The 22,061-nt window shown below is 31.9% G+C and overlaps 1 protein-coding gene across 9 annotated transcripts in view; it reads right to left on the bottom strand.

The window, feature by feature from the left end:
• LOC111030456 (ankyrin repeat domain-containing protein SOWAHB) overlaps positions 1–22,061 on the bottom strand; it is an 89,794-nt gene that overhangs the window by 25,620 nt on the left and 42,113 nt on the right. For 7 of the 9 annotated variants that reach the window (XR_002604113.1, XR_002604112.1, XR_002604114.1 and 4 more), the window contains one exon: positions 9,073–9,084. Coding sequence is in view for 6 of the 9 variants with exons in the window: in XM_022309957.1 (XP_022165649.1) it covers positions 9,073–9,084 (12 nt within the window). In the remaining 3 variants the exon portion in view is untranslated. Of the gene's footprint in view, positions 1–5,435; positions 5,439–8,947; positions 8,951–9,072; positions 9,085–22,061 lie in introns of all 9 variants that reach the window. The other 2 variants (XM_022309956.1, XM_022309955.1) reach the window with 2 other exon arrangements.

The raw sequence follows: 22,061 nt of genomic DNA, 5'->3' as shown, positions 1-22,061 counted from the left end.
GAAAATGCAAACCGTCCGCTTAATGACTTTTAATAACGAGTTATCGAATTTGACTTTAATTGTGGTAACAGGTGATTTCATAAAACGGGGTGGAAAAAAAAACAGGTGATAATACATCCTATATGCAATAAATAGGTTACTCCGGGGGATATATTAGAGACAATTACCGGTGGAAACTCTGGAATTTATAACAACGGCTACCGTGGTTGTGGCGGCATGCATATTAATATGACCTCTCGTATTGCTACATAATATACTATTATTATTATAATTTTACCTACACACACATATCATTGCGATTATATTATTCAAAATATCCTGTCCCCCGGAAAAGGTTTAGCCGTATATTATACCTACTCTTAAGTACCTGGTTAGGTGTATTAAGTTAAATTTTTGTCTCATAATAATAATATAATATGACCACATTGTTTTATTTTGGAAAATATTATACCGTGATGAGTATCTCCATAAATCTTGCTACAATAAGTCTAAACAGTAATAATTAGTATTGTGATCATGAAAATATAGGTACTCTAAAATAATTTTTTTCTTCAGGTTTGATGCATTTTTGTATGAAAAAAAACATTCCTGAATATATTACGGCGTACCTACGTATTCTTCATAAACTTGTTTTAGTTTTTTCAATTATTTTACATTTATAATAAAATCTAAAATTTTAATGCACGTTTCACATATATATAGATATATACCTGTATATATAGTGAAATATACCTAAAGTTTTATTGTTAAATTGCCGGAAATTATAGTAAAATATATATCGCACAAACTACGTATTTTACAGAATACATTTTAATTACATATTATATCGCAATGTAAAAAACTGCTGAGGGCAAAATAATAATTTTTAATGAACGTTAAAGTCGAAGTCCATTACAAAATTAGTGAGACGTTATGAGGGGAAATTAACAAAAATAAAATTATTTTCATGCGAGTGAAAATACCGTACGACGTGGGTATAAGCAATAAACGAAATATCGGTTCATATTTGTAACTAATAATATATATATACCTAATCGGTTGAACGCATATCATATCATTGTACATGTTATAAAAAAAAAACACATAACCTTATATTGCATACATGTATATGATTATTTTTTAAAGTTTTTGTTTTTAAAACGCGACCACCATTATGTTTGAGAACTAAATAATAATTAAATTATGGTGCACATTACATCTAGGCGTGTAACAATAAATATACGTCACGCGTAATAATAAATAGCTGCCAGAGTTTTATTTTTGTTGGAGATTGCAACCATTAATAGTTTTTCCCCTAGAAATGTAAACTGAATTTTTTTTTCTTTAAACACACACGTGGTTGAAACTCTGTAGCCGCTTATATTAAGGTAAAAGCGACGGGTAAGCCTTAAAAAGCCACTAAATATCGATAGTTAGGCCGGCTCTGATACCATACGCACACATCATATATGCCTGCAGTGTACCTGTCCACGTCATATTGTTTAACATTAATGTAGGTATAAATATTGCGCTATAGCTAGGTGTATAATATTATATTGTAACCTATACACTCAACACTTTACAATACCGTCGGTGTGAATATTATCGAAGTATGCATTTTTAAATATTTATTATTTTACACACTGACCACAAAACACGTGCCGGATAAAGCCATGAACCCGGATGTCGGTGGCGGGGGTGTTTTACATTAGGCCAATAACTTTACAAGTCTGCGCTTGCACTCCTACGAAAACAACCCATAAACTGTAACACGTCCTGACACGGTATATATGATAATCAAACCCTCTCCCTCCCCCGCGCGCACACACGCCACGACTGTATATTATTATACATACGTATATATACCTGCACGATGTATGGCATTAAACTGTTTAATACGCTTAACTCATATTATACAAATATGATAATTAATTGGAAACAATGGCAGGCCGATTTTAATTAGCATTATTCAACAGTGCGTCGGTGTATGTGAGGAAACTGTCGGTCAAAGTTCCGGTGGTCGCCACGCGGGTGCGGGTAGAAATTTTTCTTTCTCGCTCCCTCGTGTTTGTGTGCATTTTCAATTGATTAAATTTCTCACAGCGTATACACACAGTGCACGACGGTTGTGGTGTACGCGCGGTAATAAATAATAGTAATATCGTATTTATATTAAAACACAAAATATTATGTACTTAATATAAAAAATTAAACTAATAATGGTCAAATGAATATCAAGAATAATAATAATATTATAAAGATGTATAATACTCACATACTGCAGCGTGGTAAACAGACACGGTTGCATGTCCAAATTCATTCGGGAACGGGCGAGTCGTCCACATGGAACAAAACACATTACACAAATTAGTCATAATACACATCCAATATTATGATTATTATTTTATATTGTTTTAAGTGTACGGCAATTTGGTGTTCAAAACCCAGAACTGCGGTCGAGTATAGCACTTTATATACATAATATAGGAACACATACATTATATACCTCTGTGTATATAATATAAAATGTAAGACACAAAAACACATTTATAAAAACATGGAGATAATAATGATTGTAGGTTAATGATAATAATATGATGTATGTATACAAACTTTCAAAATGTATACATTTTTCTTTTTGATAAATGTCTTTTTTGAATTATGTGCACACTAAGTATACATATTTTATACATGAAAAAATACATGTTTTAACATTTTAATTTATAAACTAATAAATTGTCCGTTCTCTGAAATATGTTTATTACGTCTAAATATATAATTTCGCTGGTATATTTTTATCATACACCAAATACTCGCGATTATATATGTTGGCATTTTGTTTTAAATATTTATAATAATATCTATTTTATTGATATTCGTATAAAGTTAAAATTGTAATAACAATAACAATAACAATTATAATGATAAAAAGATATCCATTATAAAAATATTCGGAATACGCGAGGAATGAAATTGACTCCTATGTACCTAAATACTTAGCTATGTTGGAATGAACATGAAGAGGCACGTTTTTTTTTGTTTTACATAAAATGTTGTGGGCTTTTAAAAGCCTCTGCGCTTATTTTTTAAACACGCCGCACAACCAGCGACTTCTAATTTATTCTGGGAACGTCATTATTATATTATATGGTCGGAAAAATAAAATACAAAAGTCTTAGATATTTTTAGGAAACATAAAGTTTTTTTTTTTATGTCGCTAAAATCTTTATCTATATACGCCACGGGCACCCGTGTTCCGGGCCGACAGCGCCAAAAGTCATGAGCCCATAAATTTCGGGCGAACAAAAATTAAGGACATCCCTTGCGCCGCGAACGCAATAATCGTATACTATATATATATATATACGAACGTCGTATAATAATAATAAAATTATTATTATTACGCACACATGCGCACTCGTATATATATATATATATGTATAATATTATGTATTATACGATAATAATAATAATAATATAATATAATATAAAATAAACTCATATGTATGTGCGTGCGTGCGTGTGTGTGTGTGTGTTTAGAAGCCAATTTCAAACAACGTCGAAAAATCTCGATTCGTGATAAGAGCCCCACGCCGTAATATCCACGCATGTCTCGTAGGCTACCGTGTTGGTTGAACACACATAAATTATACGCGGATATCTGTGCGGTGGATCTGAATTATGGTGAGCACCACGGTAGAAAACCCGAGGAAACATATATCATAAAAATAAAAAAATGAAAATAAAAAAAAATATAAATAATAATAATAATAATAATAATAAAAAAAAATTATGCTCGCACAACATTTATAATATATATATTGTTTTACCTCGGCCATATACAGAAACGATGACGCCTACCGAAAAAAGTTTAGCCTACGTGTGTAGACGCTGAGAACGTGGTATGTAAATAATATTACGTGTACATATATATTATATATATATATCATATAGTATATAAATATACACGAGCGCGTATGCGCGTTTGTAAAACCACATTCTTCAGAAATTATGACCGAAAAAATACACACACGCGCGCGTGCACTCGTTTGTAAGTTTGCTTATCATTTCGTATTCTAAACGTGCTGCGTCTTGAAAGATCACCACCACATTTTCCGAATGTTTCGGTGACGGCGGCGGGGCGCGGAAAAATAAGAAGCGAAAGAAAATACATGTTTAAATGTGTATTATATATCATATAATTTTTTTCCCGCGTGCCTCTAAAAAAATTAATTGGACTGACAACCACCGACCGGGTGGGTTATATACATTTCGAAAAAATATTACACATGAATAATATTATACAGGTATACTTACAATTCTACTGTCCTACTGTTTTGGTTTTTTTTTTTCATTCTTTTTAATTTTATTTATCCCGAGCAATTATCTCATAATCCATCATTACGCGGCTCAGTTATTCATATACACGCAACGTGAAATGCTGGCAATGCGATGTGCGGTATTGTGTGTGTGCGTGTGTGTTTGTGCAGGATAAAAAACACGATCCATCTTTTTTGCAACTGACAAATTCATTTACAACATTCTACATAAATTATACTTGTTTCGTTTCAAAAAGGGTAGCGAGAAGTTTTATTTGTACAAACGACGTGAGCGATACTCAATATTGTACTTCCTTTCGATACAACTTTATGCACATCATAAAATTGAAAATGTTTTTAATTTTAAAACAATATTTTGAAAAATGTAATTGTTCGTCATTCGAGTGTATTTATATTATTGATATATTATGTCCAAGTAAACTATTGGTACCGCGAAAACATAATTTTCTATTGCGTAAATGTCCATAATTTTATCAACAATAAGCCAATATATTAATAATTATAGTTTTATTGTGTTCAAATATCTATTTAATGATTGTATTCATACGTAATACATGATAATTATGTTTTGATAATTCAAAGAATATTTTCGTAAATTTGTTATTAAGGACTTTGTATTTTGTAAACATCAACAGTTACTACGAATAACGACCGTCAATTGTTTAAAATATATACTATTAAGTTAAACCTTGTTGAAATATACCACAAAAGCCAAACAGAACAACATTTCTAAACATTTACTAATTTATACTACATTTCGGTTTCAGTAGTAGGTAAATGCTTTTGCCGTGTTTAATACAAATACTAAAATACAATAAAATGTAATATTCTTAAGCAGTTATATTTATTTATATAGTAATAAATGGTTAAAATAGTGCCAAGATTGTATAATAAATAAATAAATATTGAAATCATTTATCTCTGAGAGAGTATTTTGAGTTTCAATCCGAATAACACACGCAACTGAGTGCGTACTCCATATAGAATAAAAATATTTTTGGACGATTTCAAAAAGGATTAGGATTTTTCGAATTTCTAGCGGGGACGAGTCGTGGAAAACTGTAAGTCGCAAATACCATTTAATTACGAATGATTTATTACACTCCGCTAGAGTACATACTAAAACGTAAGAATCCTTTTATTTTTAAACGAAAACGAATTCCGGTATGTTAATCATTACACAATAGAGCTCTTTATCGCGTCGACAAAAGGGAGTGGAAAGACGCCGCCGAATAAAAATAATATATTATACGCTTGTAGTATATGGACGATATCAGACATTTATTATTTTATAATATTATATAAATATATAAACAAGTATACGCATATATAGTACGGCCGTAATCACCACCACCATCACAATATTATGATTGTTCGGCTGTATGCGGTGCTGCAATAACGGACACGACTCGGAGTCGTCTAATTTCGATAGCGTCGAGTGGGTGTAATTTACTTTGCAGTTTATTTTTCTTTTCATTTTTATAATCGGTGAAAATGTCAACCGTGACATCTGCAGCTGCAGCTACCGTACGTTATGGGCACACCGAAAGTATCGTGTAAATAAAATGTACAAAAACTACTACACCATACCATTACTAGCTGGTTATAGTACTCATAGATAGTATACAGTTACATGCGCTGTCTACAGATGACATTTGAAGAGTCGCAAAAAAAATATATTATACACGCGCGAATGATGCATATACCCAGCTCGTAGGTATGTATGTACATGAACCGCCGTTGTTAAACAACAATTTCTCGCGAGGACATATTATATACAACGAAATAATAATATCAACACAACACACACGCATTTGTGTGTAGTAGATACGTTTTCTAAACGCGGTTATTATAACGTGAAAAAAAAAAAAAAAACAAAAAAAAATGTTTATGTAAAATGAATGTAAATTTTATTAGGACAGGTGTCCTCATTAGCATGAACCTAGACCCGGAGGGAGTTATTGCAGCGGCGGGTAGTATACTTACGACGGCGCGCACACATGCACACACATTCACATAATATACGTACAAACATAATATTACATACATATAAATATTACACGTATACCATACATTATATGAGTAATTTTTTTTCCTCATCCGACCCGAAACGGCTTCCGTGGCTTCGTGTATATTATAATATGCGTACATCACCTCTTATCGGCGCGGCGGATCTGACCGAATACCATCCCTGGCCGACCGGCAGCCCTTGGGCAATCTCGGCCGTCCGTCGTATTAACGCTCTAATTGTCGGTTATATTGTATATAGACGCGCACCCGACGCCGCAGCCCCCCCCCACGCCACCTCCTCCCCCGAGGCCCCCGGCCGGACGCCTTCTCACGCGCGAGCTCGCGGAACAAATTTCAAGGGGGAAAATGAAAAAAAAAATATATATATTAAAAATATAATACGTATGTATAGGTATACGCAGGATATTATATTATGTTATTTCTTAATAGTCATCCCGCGGACACTATCGTGCGGTTCGATCGCGGAGAACATTTTATAATTTTTTTTTATATATAATATATAATGATACGTACAAAAAAAAAAGCACGCTACAATGGTTCATTCTTTGGCGTTTATTCCGTATAATATAATAAAATATAATATCGGTGCAGTGTATATATAAGTACATTACTGCGGGTATATAGGGTATTATCCGTTCGTATATATATATACATTATATTATATTATATTATATTATATGGGTACAGCAGATACAGATACGCCGGTCATCGCGCGTATATATTATATTATGTGCTCCGAATTAATGGCCACCCGGGGCCGGATAACGTTCTAAATATACACATGCATATGAATAAATATTTTTTAAATATCAAAAACGATAGAGATTCCGAAAGATTAGAAAACCCACCTGAAATCATATCTACACGATCGACAACCGGCCGATGATCGGCGGACACGTTATAATAATACGCGGGTGTAGTATTATATTATAATACGCGCGTATAATATGCATTATTATACATTATAATATCGTTTTTACTACTACATAATAACAATATTACAATATAATATTATGTCCCTACTACTGGTTATAAACTGGAGTTAAAAATCTGGACGTCAGCGATATTGTCGACACGGACAGGATTTAGTTTACTCTTTACCATGCCTACCGAACTGCCTACTGTAATGTGTACAAACAAAATATCACACAATAGAATAGACAATGCGTGAACAGTTGCAGAAGTAATCTTTATAATTTACAGAAGTATCAATACATAGTATATTATATAAATAATGTATGGTGTCCTATTATTGAGTTTGTCATGGTGAATACCCATCCTTATATTTACTAGTTACTACTGCACAATCAGCTCGAATATTATATATACCTATAATCTGTATAATATGTTCGCTTTGGGTACTCCATTTCCGCATACAATTTAAATTTTAAAAAATGGTATATTTAATTATTTAGAGATTAGGTAAACTGTATAAGCACTAATTGTGACTTTCATATTATATTTTACAGTACCTAATCATTTTCTAAAATCATATTTTAAAAAAATTATACAATAAAAAGTTGTCAGCGGGTGAGACAAACTATAATAAAATATATTATAAGTTTAATCTGCTCCTCAAGTTGATGCGCTTTAACCAAAACTCCTACAAACAGCAAAATATATTTGTCGGATTCACGTAGGAAATGGAAACCGCTCAACGGCTCAAGTACGGTTTGTATTTTAAAGGATTATGATCAAACAGCCATATAATCACAAACAAATCAAGGGAGTCGTATTTACATACACGATATACAAACAGTTTTTGGATTTTTTATTGAATTATTATAATTTATAATATAAACACGCGCAAACGTACATTTGCAGTTCGTTAATATTTCATTTGGCATAATAATATATAATGTGTGTACCTATATTAATTTTATCATCTCTTTACAGCGAATATGTTTACAAGTATACTTTTAATCAACAGTTAAACCTACTAAACCGGAACGTTGTTCAGTTCATGTTTCCACTCCGATCGTTTTGTTTTATTATTTATGAAATTGATCAGTTTTTTCCCACTGCATTACCTACATAATATAGTGGACGACGATGGAGAAAAAAAATTGATGAAAACGATATTTTAACACGTCAACAAATATGTCTGAAGAAAAAAAATCTAACCGTATATAGGTACGTATACCGTCATTTAGATATGCATATAATTCTGTACATTATGTAAATGCAGCCAAGGAAAAAAATGCGTTCTCGTTAATGTTGTATAATTATAGAAAAACTGTTGAGAATATCAATCATTAGATAGGTAGATAATCGTACATTAAAAATTGTCAAAAAATAAATAAAAAAATACTGTCTCTGCATTAATACCATACAATTATCAATTCCAGACTTTAAAACGTATTTACACAATACACAAAGGCACATTATTGCTGCGGAATAATGTAGTGAAGTTGTGAAGTCCGAACGTGATTTCTAAGTAGCACATTGATTAAAAATTTCCAATGTACTGATAAAAATTAATTATATTCCTGATTTGCATAATAGATACATAAGTTTAGTAAATAGTTTGGTCATTCACCACGTTATAATTCTATTATTAATTATTATAATAGATACTAAATATAACCAATACTCACGCTCTGTTGTAGTATCCGGAAAAGGCCAAGTCAAACAACAGGTGATGAAAAATGCGAAAACAACAATAATATTAATATATACGGTTTCAAATAAGAAATAGGTCGTATAAAAAGTGTTTACTTACAGTGATAGGGTCCTGAGTTTGAGAATAACAAATTTCGACCGGAAACAAAATAAAAACATTTTGAATTAGCACACAATTTAATTAATAACTAACACTATTATGTAATATGTATACGTATAGTATATGGGCAATGGGCATATAGGTTATAATATTATGTATTATGTTTATAAATATGATAACGTAACAAAAACATATTATTATAAACAATATAAACCAACAAATTTCCATTTGATTAAAGTACCTACATATTCTTACACATTTAAGCATATATTTTGATAAACTTCACAATATGTGCAAATGATAATTTGCCACCTAAGAAAAAACATTTAAGAAATAAAAAAACAAAAAGTTATAATTTTTCCAACTGTTTGATGACAATTTATTAGCCTTCAAGAGGAACAGCTTTTTAATATAAAAAAAAGTTCTAAGATTAAATTGAATGCATCAATATTCGCCCACACTTAACAGTTACCATATAATATATATGCATATTCTATATATTCACTAAGTTACAAATAGAAGACATAAATAATAATTAGAGGTCCGAAACACATGACTTGAAATGTTTAAATATCGCTAAATAAATTTAAATACCAATATGTACGACATATTATAAGTACTGTAAATAATGTTCGTCATTTATCTTATTAACATGATCTTTATTTTACGCAATAAAAACGTAACTGTTAATTACAGAGTTATTAATAACATAACACCTTATACAAACATAAATTTTGAAATTTAATGTTCGTTTTAATTTATTTAATACGAATTGCGTATAAAAAACTTGCTTATAATAATAAATAAGTTTTTTTTGAAAACAATGTTCTTACACTTAAAATAACTTGAGGCAAAAATAAAAACGTTTTTGGTGTAAAGTTTTCAAAAAACCTTTGAGATGAAATGCAAACCATAGAGAGAACACATCATACGTATTGATATAATGTATAATATTTATATTATATACTTTTAACTTATTTAATTATAATAATAATATGTATTATACACCTTTACATTTGTTGATTATAATTACACTTAATAAGTGATTGTTCTTTGCCAATTATATAGCTAGATGTTAATAAAACGAATGATTAACATCATTATGAACGTAATTAAATTAATGAAACAATGTATACCTATATAGTATCAAATGTTTGAAAAGAATAATAATAAGAATAATAATAAAAAAATTAATTAGTTTTTATAAATTTATTTTTTAGTTTAACTGCAATCAATTTGTATTATATGTAGTACCTTTATAATATTTATACGAATATCAAATGTATATAAAACAATTCATTATTATATTATTAATCAAACGGTTTCATCAGTTGGAATTACTATAATTAGTAATAATTACTAAAGAATTTTCTTCAAATGATCGGAAATAACTACAAATTATACAAGTCAAACAAGTTTGGATGTACACTAAGATAAAGTGGTTGTTTACGTAATATGTTACTAATGTTCCGGCGTCTATTAATGTTGAAACCAATAGTCGGATTAATTTTTTTGTGCACTATTTTGATTAGTATAATTTTAATCATAAATGCGACTAATATACACTCTATATTAAACAAACTTATACTAACTATATAACGTTTAAATTTATAATTAAATTTAAAATAATCCGTTTTAGTAAAAACTTTTTGTCAGTTCAATCGTTGATTCTGAGTTAAGCTAAGAATATATTAGTTAGAAAAAAAAATATTAAGTAGGTATTTTGGAAATATTATTTTTTTAATTTTATCATTTGTTTCTCATTTTTTCCTAAGAAAATCTACCAACAATTTGAGGGAAAATGACTAAATTTACTGTATGAAATCAATTTTAATGCGAATGCAAACGGTGTAGTCTCAATATCCCATCTCGTACTTTTATTTTTTATTCAACGTTTAATCGTTTTAGTCGTTTTAATATTTATGTACTAATTGTAAACTATTTTAGTTTTTGTAAATGTGAAAATTTTAACAGCAGATTTTGGTAATTTGGATTTTACGGTCTACTTCATAAATGTAAAATCATATATACACATTATACACAGTACACAAATAACATTTTTATAGCATTATCCTAATCCATATCACCTAAAGTATTTACTTACAGTGCTTAGTGATTAAAATCGTTAAAATTATCATGTATTATATTGCTATTTGTTTGGTTTTATTCTTGTTTAATCAATCTTACGTGAAATTGAATTCCTGCTATATTTCAAACGATAATATTCAATAATTTGCATTAAAAATAAAATTGCATTATTTCTACAATATTTTCATTTACTAATTAAAAATAAACAACACGTGCACATTAGGTTCTTGGTAAATTATTTACCTGGAGTATAATTATGTTTTCTCACTATAACCATTAACTATTATAAGTACTAATCTGCAGTTCACCCGAAAACATTTAAAAATACAAATAGGAGTAAATAACATTATAATTACTACGTTGAATAAAAATATATCTACAATATGATATACATTGTACCGGCAACCATCGGAAAGTAAACAAAATAATATTATAAAAGGTACAATGGGTACCTATGTATATTTTTCAGATATATTTTGAAAGCATCAATCAATTTGAAATCATTTTAATAATAATGACTGCAGCACGAGTGATCCTAACATCTACTTGAATTCGACAGATTTAAGGTCTTCCAGGCTAACTCGTATACATAAGTATGTCATGATAATAATTTATTAAATATTTAAATCTTCGGCGCAAAACAACGTCATCACTGTACGCGGTTCATTGGACGTTATCGAACTAATACGAAGTACCTATATAATTTCGACGCAAACAGTCATTAAAAAGTTTCGCGAAAGCCATAGGTACACGGCGTTTCACGTCTATTATTATTATCGCTTTAACCCAGGTATACCTATGCATACCACGGACTATACAACGAACACCGACATCATACTCTCGCTGCGTCCACCATGCTCGCATCAACGTGTCAATTTATACGATTTTCTCACGGTTCGTCGGGTAAAATCCAACAACGGTATCACAATATAATAATATAATAATAATAATAATAATAATAATAATAATAATAATAATGTACATCTGCCGGTGGACGCAGTATCAAAACGCGGGGATAAGCACGCGGTCATTACCGGACTCCGGTGAGCGAGCTCGCGCGTGCGCACGAGAAGAAGAAGGCTACCGTCGTCGCCGGGGCCATTGGCGCGCGCGCGCGATAACTCCCGAGTGGGACTTGATAGAGACACGCTCGGGCGGCGGATATTTGGATACCGGCGCAGCGTCTCTCACCGGCAGCAGTGATTAATAGGAAGCACGGGCAAATCATTGTAATTTTCGTCGGTGGGTACGTATATAGGTTATTACGTGTACAACAGTACGTCATGATGTGCGCGCCGACTGACACTGTTGTATAGGTATTATGATGTTGTGTGAGCGAGGCTTCCGCGAAGGAACACAATACGAAGAAAATAATATATGAAAATACAAATCGTCTGAGCTCGATTACACAGTACACTGTACATATTATACGCTATACCGCGGGTGCCCATTATCTAGTCACCGTCCTAAGTGGATATTAATAACACCTCTCGTAAACGCATCAGTGGCGGGTGCTCTCCGCGCATTTGCGTCTCCACTGCCCATGTTATACACACGATATCACATTATTATTATTATTGTTATTATCATCATCATTGTTTATTGTACTATTACAATTATTATTACTACTACTATTATATTGTTATTGCAGCTATAGCGAGAACACGTGTACGCGTAGAGATTACCTCTGTACCTACGTCCATCCGCATTGTCATCGTCGCCCTGTAACGACACAGGCGCAGCAGCAGCAGCAGATTTTGCTGTGATTTCTATATACGTACATAATATATATTATTTTGTGCGGTACAGCTTAATACATTTTGTGTTCCTACGTATACATATACTTGCAACACAATAATGTACTGAGTTAAGACTTAAGACTCCACCAACGCAATTAGGTCAACGCCACTGACGCAATCCAGTCTACAGTATACATAATATAATGTCTATTCCCACTCGAATACTACGGAATTAAACATGCTAATAAGATGCAAACTACGATTTTTTTTTTGTCGTCTGTTAGAAATTGAAAAGAAATTTGTTCATAACCACTTCGAGTCCTTTCTAAGTATATAAAAACAAATTTTGTCCAGTTATCGTCATCGGCACACTCACAAGTCACAAATTCATAAAAACAATAAGATAATTCCACAATATTTTAGAACGTTTCGACAAAATGTCATATAAAAAATGATAACATATCTATTTATAACGTTATATAGAAGGTATATGGAAGTAGAGTAATTCATTATAGGTGTTGTATAATCAGAAATGTTTAATATTAAGAAAATGTAGTGCATTGCAGAAAAATAACTTATTTTTAAGATACTGTTAAGCCATTCTATTCTAAAAGAGAAAATATGAAAGCTGACCTTTTTTTTTATTTTTGTTAAAAACGATAAATATTATTTAGGTGCTATATCATCAAGTATGTGAATGTTGGTTAATGAAACATTGTTGAATGATTATAAATTGTTGAGTAAAAATACCTGCCAAATATACATATATGTATATTGTACAAGCGTCATTATTCATTAGTCATTAATGACTTGCTGAAGTTTGAGATAAAATAAAACAATAAAAAAAAAATCGAGTTTTTTTATAATATTAGAATAGTACAATATAATGCTAGTTTAAAAATTGTTGACACTTTTCTATGAAATGCACGCCATTAATGTTTTATTTACTTCAGTATTTTACTTTTAACGTAGGTAATTAATTTAAAGAATAACTGTGTTACATTTTTTGACACAACAAAAATAGTTTCACTTTGCATGAAAAATATATTTAATTTCATAGTATACTTCTACATCATTATACTTAATATATATATCGATACTTTAAACAAACAAAATATAAAAACAATTTTGAGATTGAATATGCTGGTATATAATGTGTACCTATATGGCTATATAGGTAGTAAAACAACGGCATTCATGGAATCTATATACTCCTTTAATGGTGTGTACGTATTAGTTTTTCATTTAAAACCATATAACCATATAAAACAACCATTATGTTAATACAACTATTTATTTAGAAACCATTTAAGATTTTTTGTTTTTTTTTACTTATTGGAGTAAATCGTTTTACATAACAAACGCACTCTACGCGGCACTCTATAAAGATATTCCATGAAAGAGTCTTAAAAAACGAACTATAGTTTATTATATATGTATAATAAAATCAAGATAGTAAAAACCTATATATCGCGTAATAAACGTCTCGTATAATTACAAACAATATACGTAAATAGTAACTTAACCCATTAATAAAAACCGTGTTCATTAATACACGACAATATGTTTATCATATCGTTAAAGGCAACTCAACTAGATCTAAATAGTAGCTAATCGACCATGACAAATAAAGATAACACAATGTACAACATTCAGATATAATTTAAGGTAAATTAGATAATACGTTTTGGATGATTATAATTTATTTGTAGGTACGCGGGATCGAAAACAATTGGGAATTTTTAAAACAGAAATATTTAAATATCAACACATGTGCACTCTCCAGCAGATTAACAGTTCACGATTTTGAAAGGAGAATCAATACCTATACTTATCTACTACCAATGATTTATATCTACATGCATTTTTTCGAACTGCGAGATTTGCAGCTGATAAAAATGATAAAAGACTTTGTTAAAAGCCATTGCTTACTAAACTTAATTTTTACAATTTATTTTTAACTACAGAAAAATTCGTTAAATAAGTACGATTAATAATCTAGAAATATATCGCATGTCATATCATTACTTACTTACAACAAAATAATGTTCTAGAGAACTATGACTTAATAGGTTTAAATATAGTTACTCAACCTGCAGCCAAGTTGAAAGTTGCCAAAATATTTAATAAGTGCTAAAGTCTGTGCAGGTGTGACAAAATAAAAGGTAGAAGGGGGTAAAATACACAAAAACGGTATTTTGAGAATATACGAATATTAAAGCATTATAGTCTTAACTATGCGTCTTAGTATATTAAAAAATACAAGGGGTGGGTGCCCATGAGCAGTGGTAAAAGATAAAACTATAAACCAGTTCAAAATCGGACGTGGGGTTCGTCGTAAACACAGATAGACTCAAATATTTTTTTTTTTTTTTAATTATTATGGTCGATAAAAAAAAAAATGATGCAATAAAATTAAGCTGCAGTAGGATTTACGACACAGAATAAACAAGAACCGTAAATCATTGCGCGGGCCGCGTCTATATAATATGTTTAAGAAACAGAGCGTGTTTTTGCGCCGAAAAGTGCATCACAACCATAATAATATACATACCTATATGTATATATATTTATGTGAACGCGCGTCTCGTATAATATAGTGACAAAGTCGCTCGCTCGAATAATAATAGTAATAATAATAAAAATACTTCTATCAAATGACCGGATGTCGGGAAGAAAGAAAAAAATCAACCATCAATAAATTACCGGCGTCCGGGACTTTAACGCTTTTTTCACCTTGGTCCGATTTCTATATATTATTATTATTTTATACCTTGCGCGAGCGAGCGCTCACTCGTTCAAGCCGAACTGCACGAGAGGATCTCAAATTATTATTACAATATTGTTTATAGACGCATCGTGAGCGAGCCCGTTGTTTAATGGTCTGTTTAATTGCCAGACCGACGACGACGTCGCGGCCAGCAAACACCGTAACAAATACTTTAACTACAGGGTGTCCCTGAGAATAATTGTTTTTTTCTAATAATTGTTTGAGTAATTAAAAACCCGAGATAACCTGATCGTTTTAAGGTCAATTGTATACATAAAAAAAAAAAAAATACAATGCATTACGGAATATTGTATTTGTCCAGTTCTATAAAATATGTTTGTGCACATCAGAAAAGGATCAGTTGCGTATACAGATTTGAAGCGTAACCTGGCCTGGCGCATAAACTACGTGTACATTGGACGAAAATTAATAATAATTTAGCTTTCAAATTATACAATTGAAGAAAAATGGCGATATTTTAATCACTGCCACCGCACGTACATCTCATCTCATACCTACTGCAGAGAAATGTTATTCGGGTACGGTGTGACTTATATACGTGGCGAGAGACGGCTGCGCGCTGTATACGAATTTATATATATTTTTTTTTTTTTTAGTTTATCGTACTGCGCGGTGCGAGCGTGTGTCGTGTGTGTTTTGGGAGGCGGAAAAAAATTATTACACACACATGATATACGTCGTCAAGGGTATATGTATAATTATTGTGCGCGCACATATAAATATAAAAAAAACCAAATAAATAAAACAACGGCGCGGCGACGTCTGCTCCGCGGCCGGTCGCCGTAGACGGTACGCGGGTCTTGGCGGCGGGCTTTTAATTACGACGTCGTTTTCGGCGACGTCGACGGTATTTTAGGATTGGGTGTCGGACAGTGGCCCGGTGCCAACAGGACCGAAGATTTAGTGAGCTTAGCTCTCATTCTCTTCCCATCCCCTCCCCTTCCCCCAACCCCGACGACGACGATGACCGGGATTGTGGCACGCGGTTTTCGAACGCCACCGCGATCCGATGGCGCATAATATCCTAAATAAATATATTTATATATATATATATTGTATTATTATTGTTGTTATAGTATTACACCGGAGTTGACTACGAATCATATTATATCGTTTCGGGTAAAATACAAGTATTTGGTCGTTGCGGATTGCATCGGACGTTATTGAATCATACATTATAATAATATATATATAGTATATTATTAACGTAAAAATTATATAATATTGTTAATTCACGCGGTTAATTATTCGGAAATCTGACGGTCTACCGCTTACGCGGACGCGAGAACATTATTTATCGAGGTATTTGCATATTATCATAATAGTTGTTACTCGTAAGCATTCAATATGAATATATATGTATAGAGCCACACTGTTGACGACGTCAAGTTTCGTGTCGATTAAACGTAGGTATATTTTATACAGCAGAACGCCAGCGAAAAATCGTCGAACTTCGTATTAGCCAAAGGGCGTACATATTGCAATACGTCGTTTTAATGTATATTTCATTGCATAATATTATTACCTCAAACAAATGAGACGTATGAATATTTGGCGGGAAAGTCATCGGATTATAGGACGAGACTGTAATATCATTATTATTATCATAAAACAAATCAAATGACGCGCGTGGCCGACATTTCACTTGGAAATTGCACGTCCGGGGCGCCGCCGCAAAGTCCGAAAATTTGACCGTCTGTCGGCGGCGGCATCCGCCGATTGCCGAGATTCCATGACGCCCACCGCAAGTGCAACGCCGCCGCCGCGGTCGACCCTCTTCCACCGGACCGCGGCATCGTCCCCTATTATATTATACAGCCACGCGTTTGTATGCGATAAATAAAATCGGCTACAAAACACACACACACACACACACACACATACATGATTAACATAAATGTGCGGTTAACGACCAAGACCGCGTGATACGGAGTATATAAGTATGTATATAAAAAGAAAAAAAATAAGAAAAAACAATAAATAAATAATAAGAAATAAAGAAGAAATACAAAACAAAACGAAGAGGAGGATAAATACCGAATGGAATTCGAGAGAACGACAGAGAGAGAGAGAGAGAGAGACGGTCTTCGCCGTCGTCGTCGACGCATAGACTTCTCCTCTCCGTATAATATATACGTGTATAAATGCACACGCACACATGCGTATAATACATATATTACACATATACATATATATATTATATAGTGCGCGTGCGCGCGTGTGTGTATTGTGTAAAGCTTGGGAACATTATTACCCCTTGCATAGTTGACCGCTCTAAGTGCATTTGCTTGTCGGGACCGACCCCGACCCCGTCCGCCGCGGCGGCCCGGCCAATGGAAATATCCTCCTCCGGGTTCGCCGCCGCCGCCGCCGTGCACTGTTTTATTATAAACACACAACAATTAATTACCGGATCAGATACGGATACGGATCGCCGCCGTACGCGATTCTCATTTGAATCGGACGATTTATTATCCGCGAGACTATTTTTTCCCCCTTCTACTTTTCTTCTCTATTTTTTTTCCTCCTTCGGTTTTCACTCCGTGAAAAAACGTGTGTGTGTGTGTGTGTGTGTGTGTGTGTGTGTGTGTGTGTGTGTGTGTGTGTGTGTGTGTGTGTGTTTGTGACATTGCGTGGTGCACATAACATATACATATATACGTATGTATTATATGTATAACGTATACACCAGATATACCTTCACATTTTTAACTCGATCTCTGTGTAATCACCGCAGGAGATTTTGGCACAAATTTCAAATTTGAGATAAACCGCTTTTTTACGCTGATTTCTGTACGACGGACGATTTTTTTTTAAATACCATTATCAATGTACACGGATTTTTATCTGAACAACGTACCTTTATAACATTTAAATGTAAGGTTAAATACTTTATTAGGTATACGCTTTGTCATTACTCATTACTATACATATTAAGTCATTATTTTTTCACATTTCTGCAGTATAACAACAATAATATATTATGTAACAAGTAATTGAGAATTATAGTTAAGTAGTAGTTCTCATCGTATTTTGTTCACCACATAATGAATGAAATGACTTATTGGTTGTATAAGAGAATCGTATTTATCGTTGTAAACTACACAAAATAACATCTAAAACTGTAAGCCATATTTTACTCCCAAACAATTGATATAGAGCACGTAGATAGGAAGCAAATTTGCAGTATATGAAGCCACACATAATTTCGTTACGCTATCGTAATCATTGGGGCAATAATGTAAGTAATTCCTGAAAAATCGTATTGTTCTCTCGTTTTGGCGCGTGAATAATTTAACGTGCACAGAGCATTCGAAATCCTCAGGGAATGAATTGTATGAAACGAAACTTTCCAAAAAGTTTGACTTTTCGCCTTTGTTCGTGAGATTCCTGGACATCTGTTCTTTTGACTTGTTGGAAAACTCGGATTTCCGGTCACGGCCCAAGAAAAGCAAGAGGAAAAAAAAATCGAAATAGATTAGCCGGTAACAATCCATTATTTTTAGATTAAAGTGTTATTTTATTTATGGTTCACACCACTGCCGCCGTCGCCGGACGGGTTCATGATTAATGACGTTGGGTTAGCTTTATTGGCGTTAAGAGGGGAGATGAAAGAGTGGAGGGGCTGTATGTTAAGAGATACGACGAGGCAAATAATAATATAGAAATTATATATATGTACATAAAATACACACGCTTACACGGACACGTTCTCATATACACGACGAGACGCCAGTCTAGGATCGGAAATGATAACGACTCGGCCGGATATTTGATTAATCGTACACGGTTTCCTCCGGAGAGACGAAATAAAACTTAATGATAGCCATTAGTTTAGGAAACGGGTTAAAGAAAAAAAATGGTTTTTTTTTTGTCAATAGTAAACGAACGATACACGAGTTGTGCAGGAGTGAGGGTATATAGCAAAGAGTGAATTAATTTTTCGTTAAACCGAGGTGGTTTTGGGTGTTTTTTGTAATCGGTTTTTGATTTGACACACAGTCGACCATGAATTTGTTCAACGGAATAATAACGAGTCGAAAACGGACAAGGAAAAGAGATGGATATTATATTAAACACAGATGGAAAAAATTCCAACAAAAAGCTGTTTCCCGGCCAATCGATTTCGAATCCATCTGAATAATTGAACGCTCCTTATAACGGAAAGGGTCGCCTATACATTTCGGAATTTATTTAATAGGATTTAGGGCGGAATTTAATGTATATTTACATTTTATTTTTTTAAATATATATTTAGTTAGGTACGTCATCTTCCCACTGATTTTATATGAACGCTATGTAAATAATCCTTTTAAAATATATTTATAAATTGAATATGGTTCACGCACTAGTCCCGGATTAAAGTATATATTAGTATATAATGCACACACAATATAATATTATAAATCCTCGAGTGCGTACATGCATTTCAAATATAATCATCATATTACACCGAACGGTATTTCAAACGGTTAAAACGATACGAAATCAATTTTAATTTCTCTCGCATATGACATTGTTACAGTTAAAAAATAATTCGAAAAACTAGGTTGTTAATCTTGACATGAAATAACCATGTATTTATACGGCCAAACACGATGTAAACGACTTGTACACCACGATTAGCGTGCGGATAATACGATCGAGTACAAATTTGTGATTGAAAGATTATTATCTACGCCTGTATAATGGCGGTAACTTTGTGACTGTCAAAGTTATTGCGATCTCTATAATGAGTGCCGCTTAATCATCAGATAATGCATGGGAACTTTAAAACAGCTAGTTTAATCAGTAATTACGACATCAATTCAATGTTGTATGATAATAGTAATAATAATACAAATAAAAATACCCAATTAAAAATACTAGGTAGCTAATGCGGTAGGTATAATGAAATCAATTTATTATTTGTATTTGGTTTTGTGATTTATAAATAAACACACTCACATCAGTAAACTCTCTTACTGTCACGTTGGAATTAAAAATATTATTTATCTGCCGTTTTGGTAGGGGGAAATAAAGTACTTAAAAATATGTACAATCACTGCATTTTATAACTAATTTAGGTAAAGTTATTTTTCTTTTTTCTTTCTAAAGGTTATTATAAATGTTGGTTTTAATTCTTGGTCTGAGGTTCTATTAATGAATGGTACCCGCTAATTGTGATTCGAGTTTTGTATACTTTTCTCTCTGTTATCCTCATTACTTGTTGTTTTTATTTTGTAAACAGATGGAATATATTTGAATAAAAAAAAAACAAAAATTCAAAATTCAAATATTGAATATAGTATACTTACAAACAAAAAAATTAGATTAGGTTATTAATTATATATTAAGTTGGAATACAGTTCAAAAAAATAAAAGACTGAACATACAAACTATAGGTCATATAAGCAATGTTGAGACTAGATGATAGATTTGCTTTGCTCTCTATGACCCTCTCTGCCAATGTTATATATTAGAATGGTAGTACTAATATAGTACTTATAATGAATATAATACCAGATTTTATTACAATTTTTAAAGTTAATGTAAAACGAACTAACAGAAAAAGTAATTAAATTTATTTAATGTGCATCTATAGTTAAAATGAATGAATTGAAAAATATATTTTTTTTCTATTAATGCACTTTAACCGTTACTGATTATCAACCATGGATTCCACATTATGGAGGATTTTATATTTATGATAGGTACAATGAATAGTAAAGATAGAATAAATCTTCTAAAAACTGACTATACAATGATCAGTCCTTATCAATGGTCACAAATTCATGGTAATCATGGGAAGAGGGGAGGTATAAAATCTTTAAGCAAATTATACGAGTAAAATGTAGTTTATTATTTATAATTTAATTGCATTTACTCACTCGTGATAAAGAGTTTATATTAAGCTAATGTTTTTAAAATAAATCATACATTATACATTATTCTGAAACAAATTTATTATTCTATAAATAAAAATATACTGCAGTCTTAGCTTAATAACTGATTCAATATCTAAATTCGTCACGAATAATAATAAACAACAATAATAGAAGTTATATTTAACTTTAAATAGAGTTTATATGCAGAAAAAGATAAATAAATAAAAAATAAATTATATTTTCAAAAAACTTTTACAGAAATTCATTTACATATGAATTATGATTGATAGTTTTTAATGTGATCTATGTTTAAACTAATCAATTTTTGTTAATTAAATACCTGATTTAACAAGTAATTGACATTATCGACAAGGTTGATGGTTTGTAAATAATATTTAAAAAAATGTAATGCGTCGATGAAGTGTATTCTATACATTGTAGTGAAAATGAACACACATTTAAACTTAAAACACGTCATTCATCATTTGACCAGTGTCATAAATT

The sequence above is a fragment of the Myzus persicae genome, unplaced genomic scaffold (genome assembly GCF_001856785.1).
Source record: "Myzus persicae strain clone G006 unplaced genomic scaffold, MPER_G0061.0, whole genome shotgun sequence".
NCBI lineage: Eukaryota > Metazoa > Arthropoda > Insecta > Hemiptera > Aphididae > Myzus > Myzus persicae.
The sequence above is the reverse complement of the archived record's forward strand: the minus strand, read 5'-3'. Positions and strand labels throughout refer to the sequence as shown.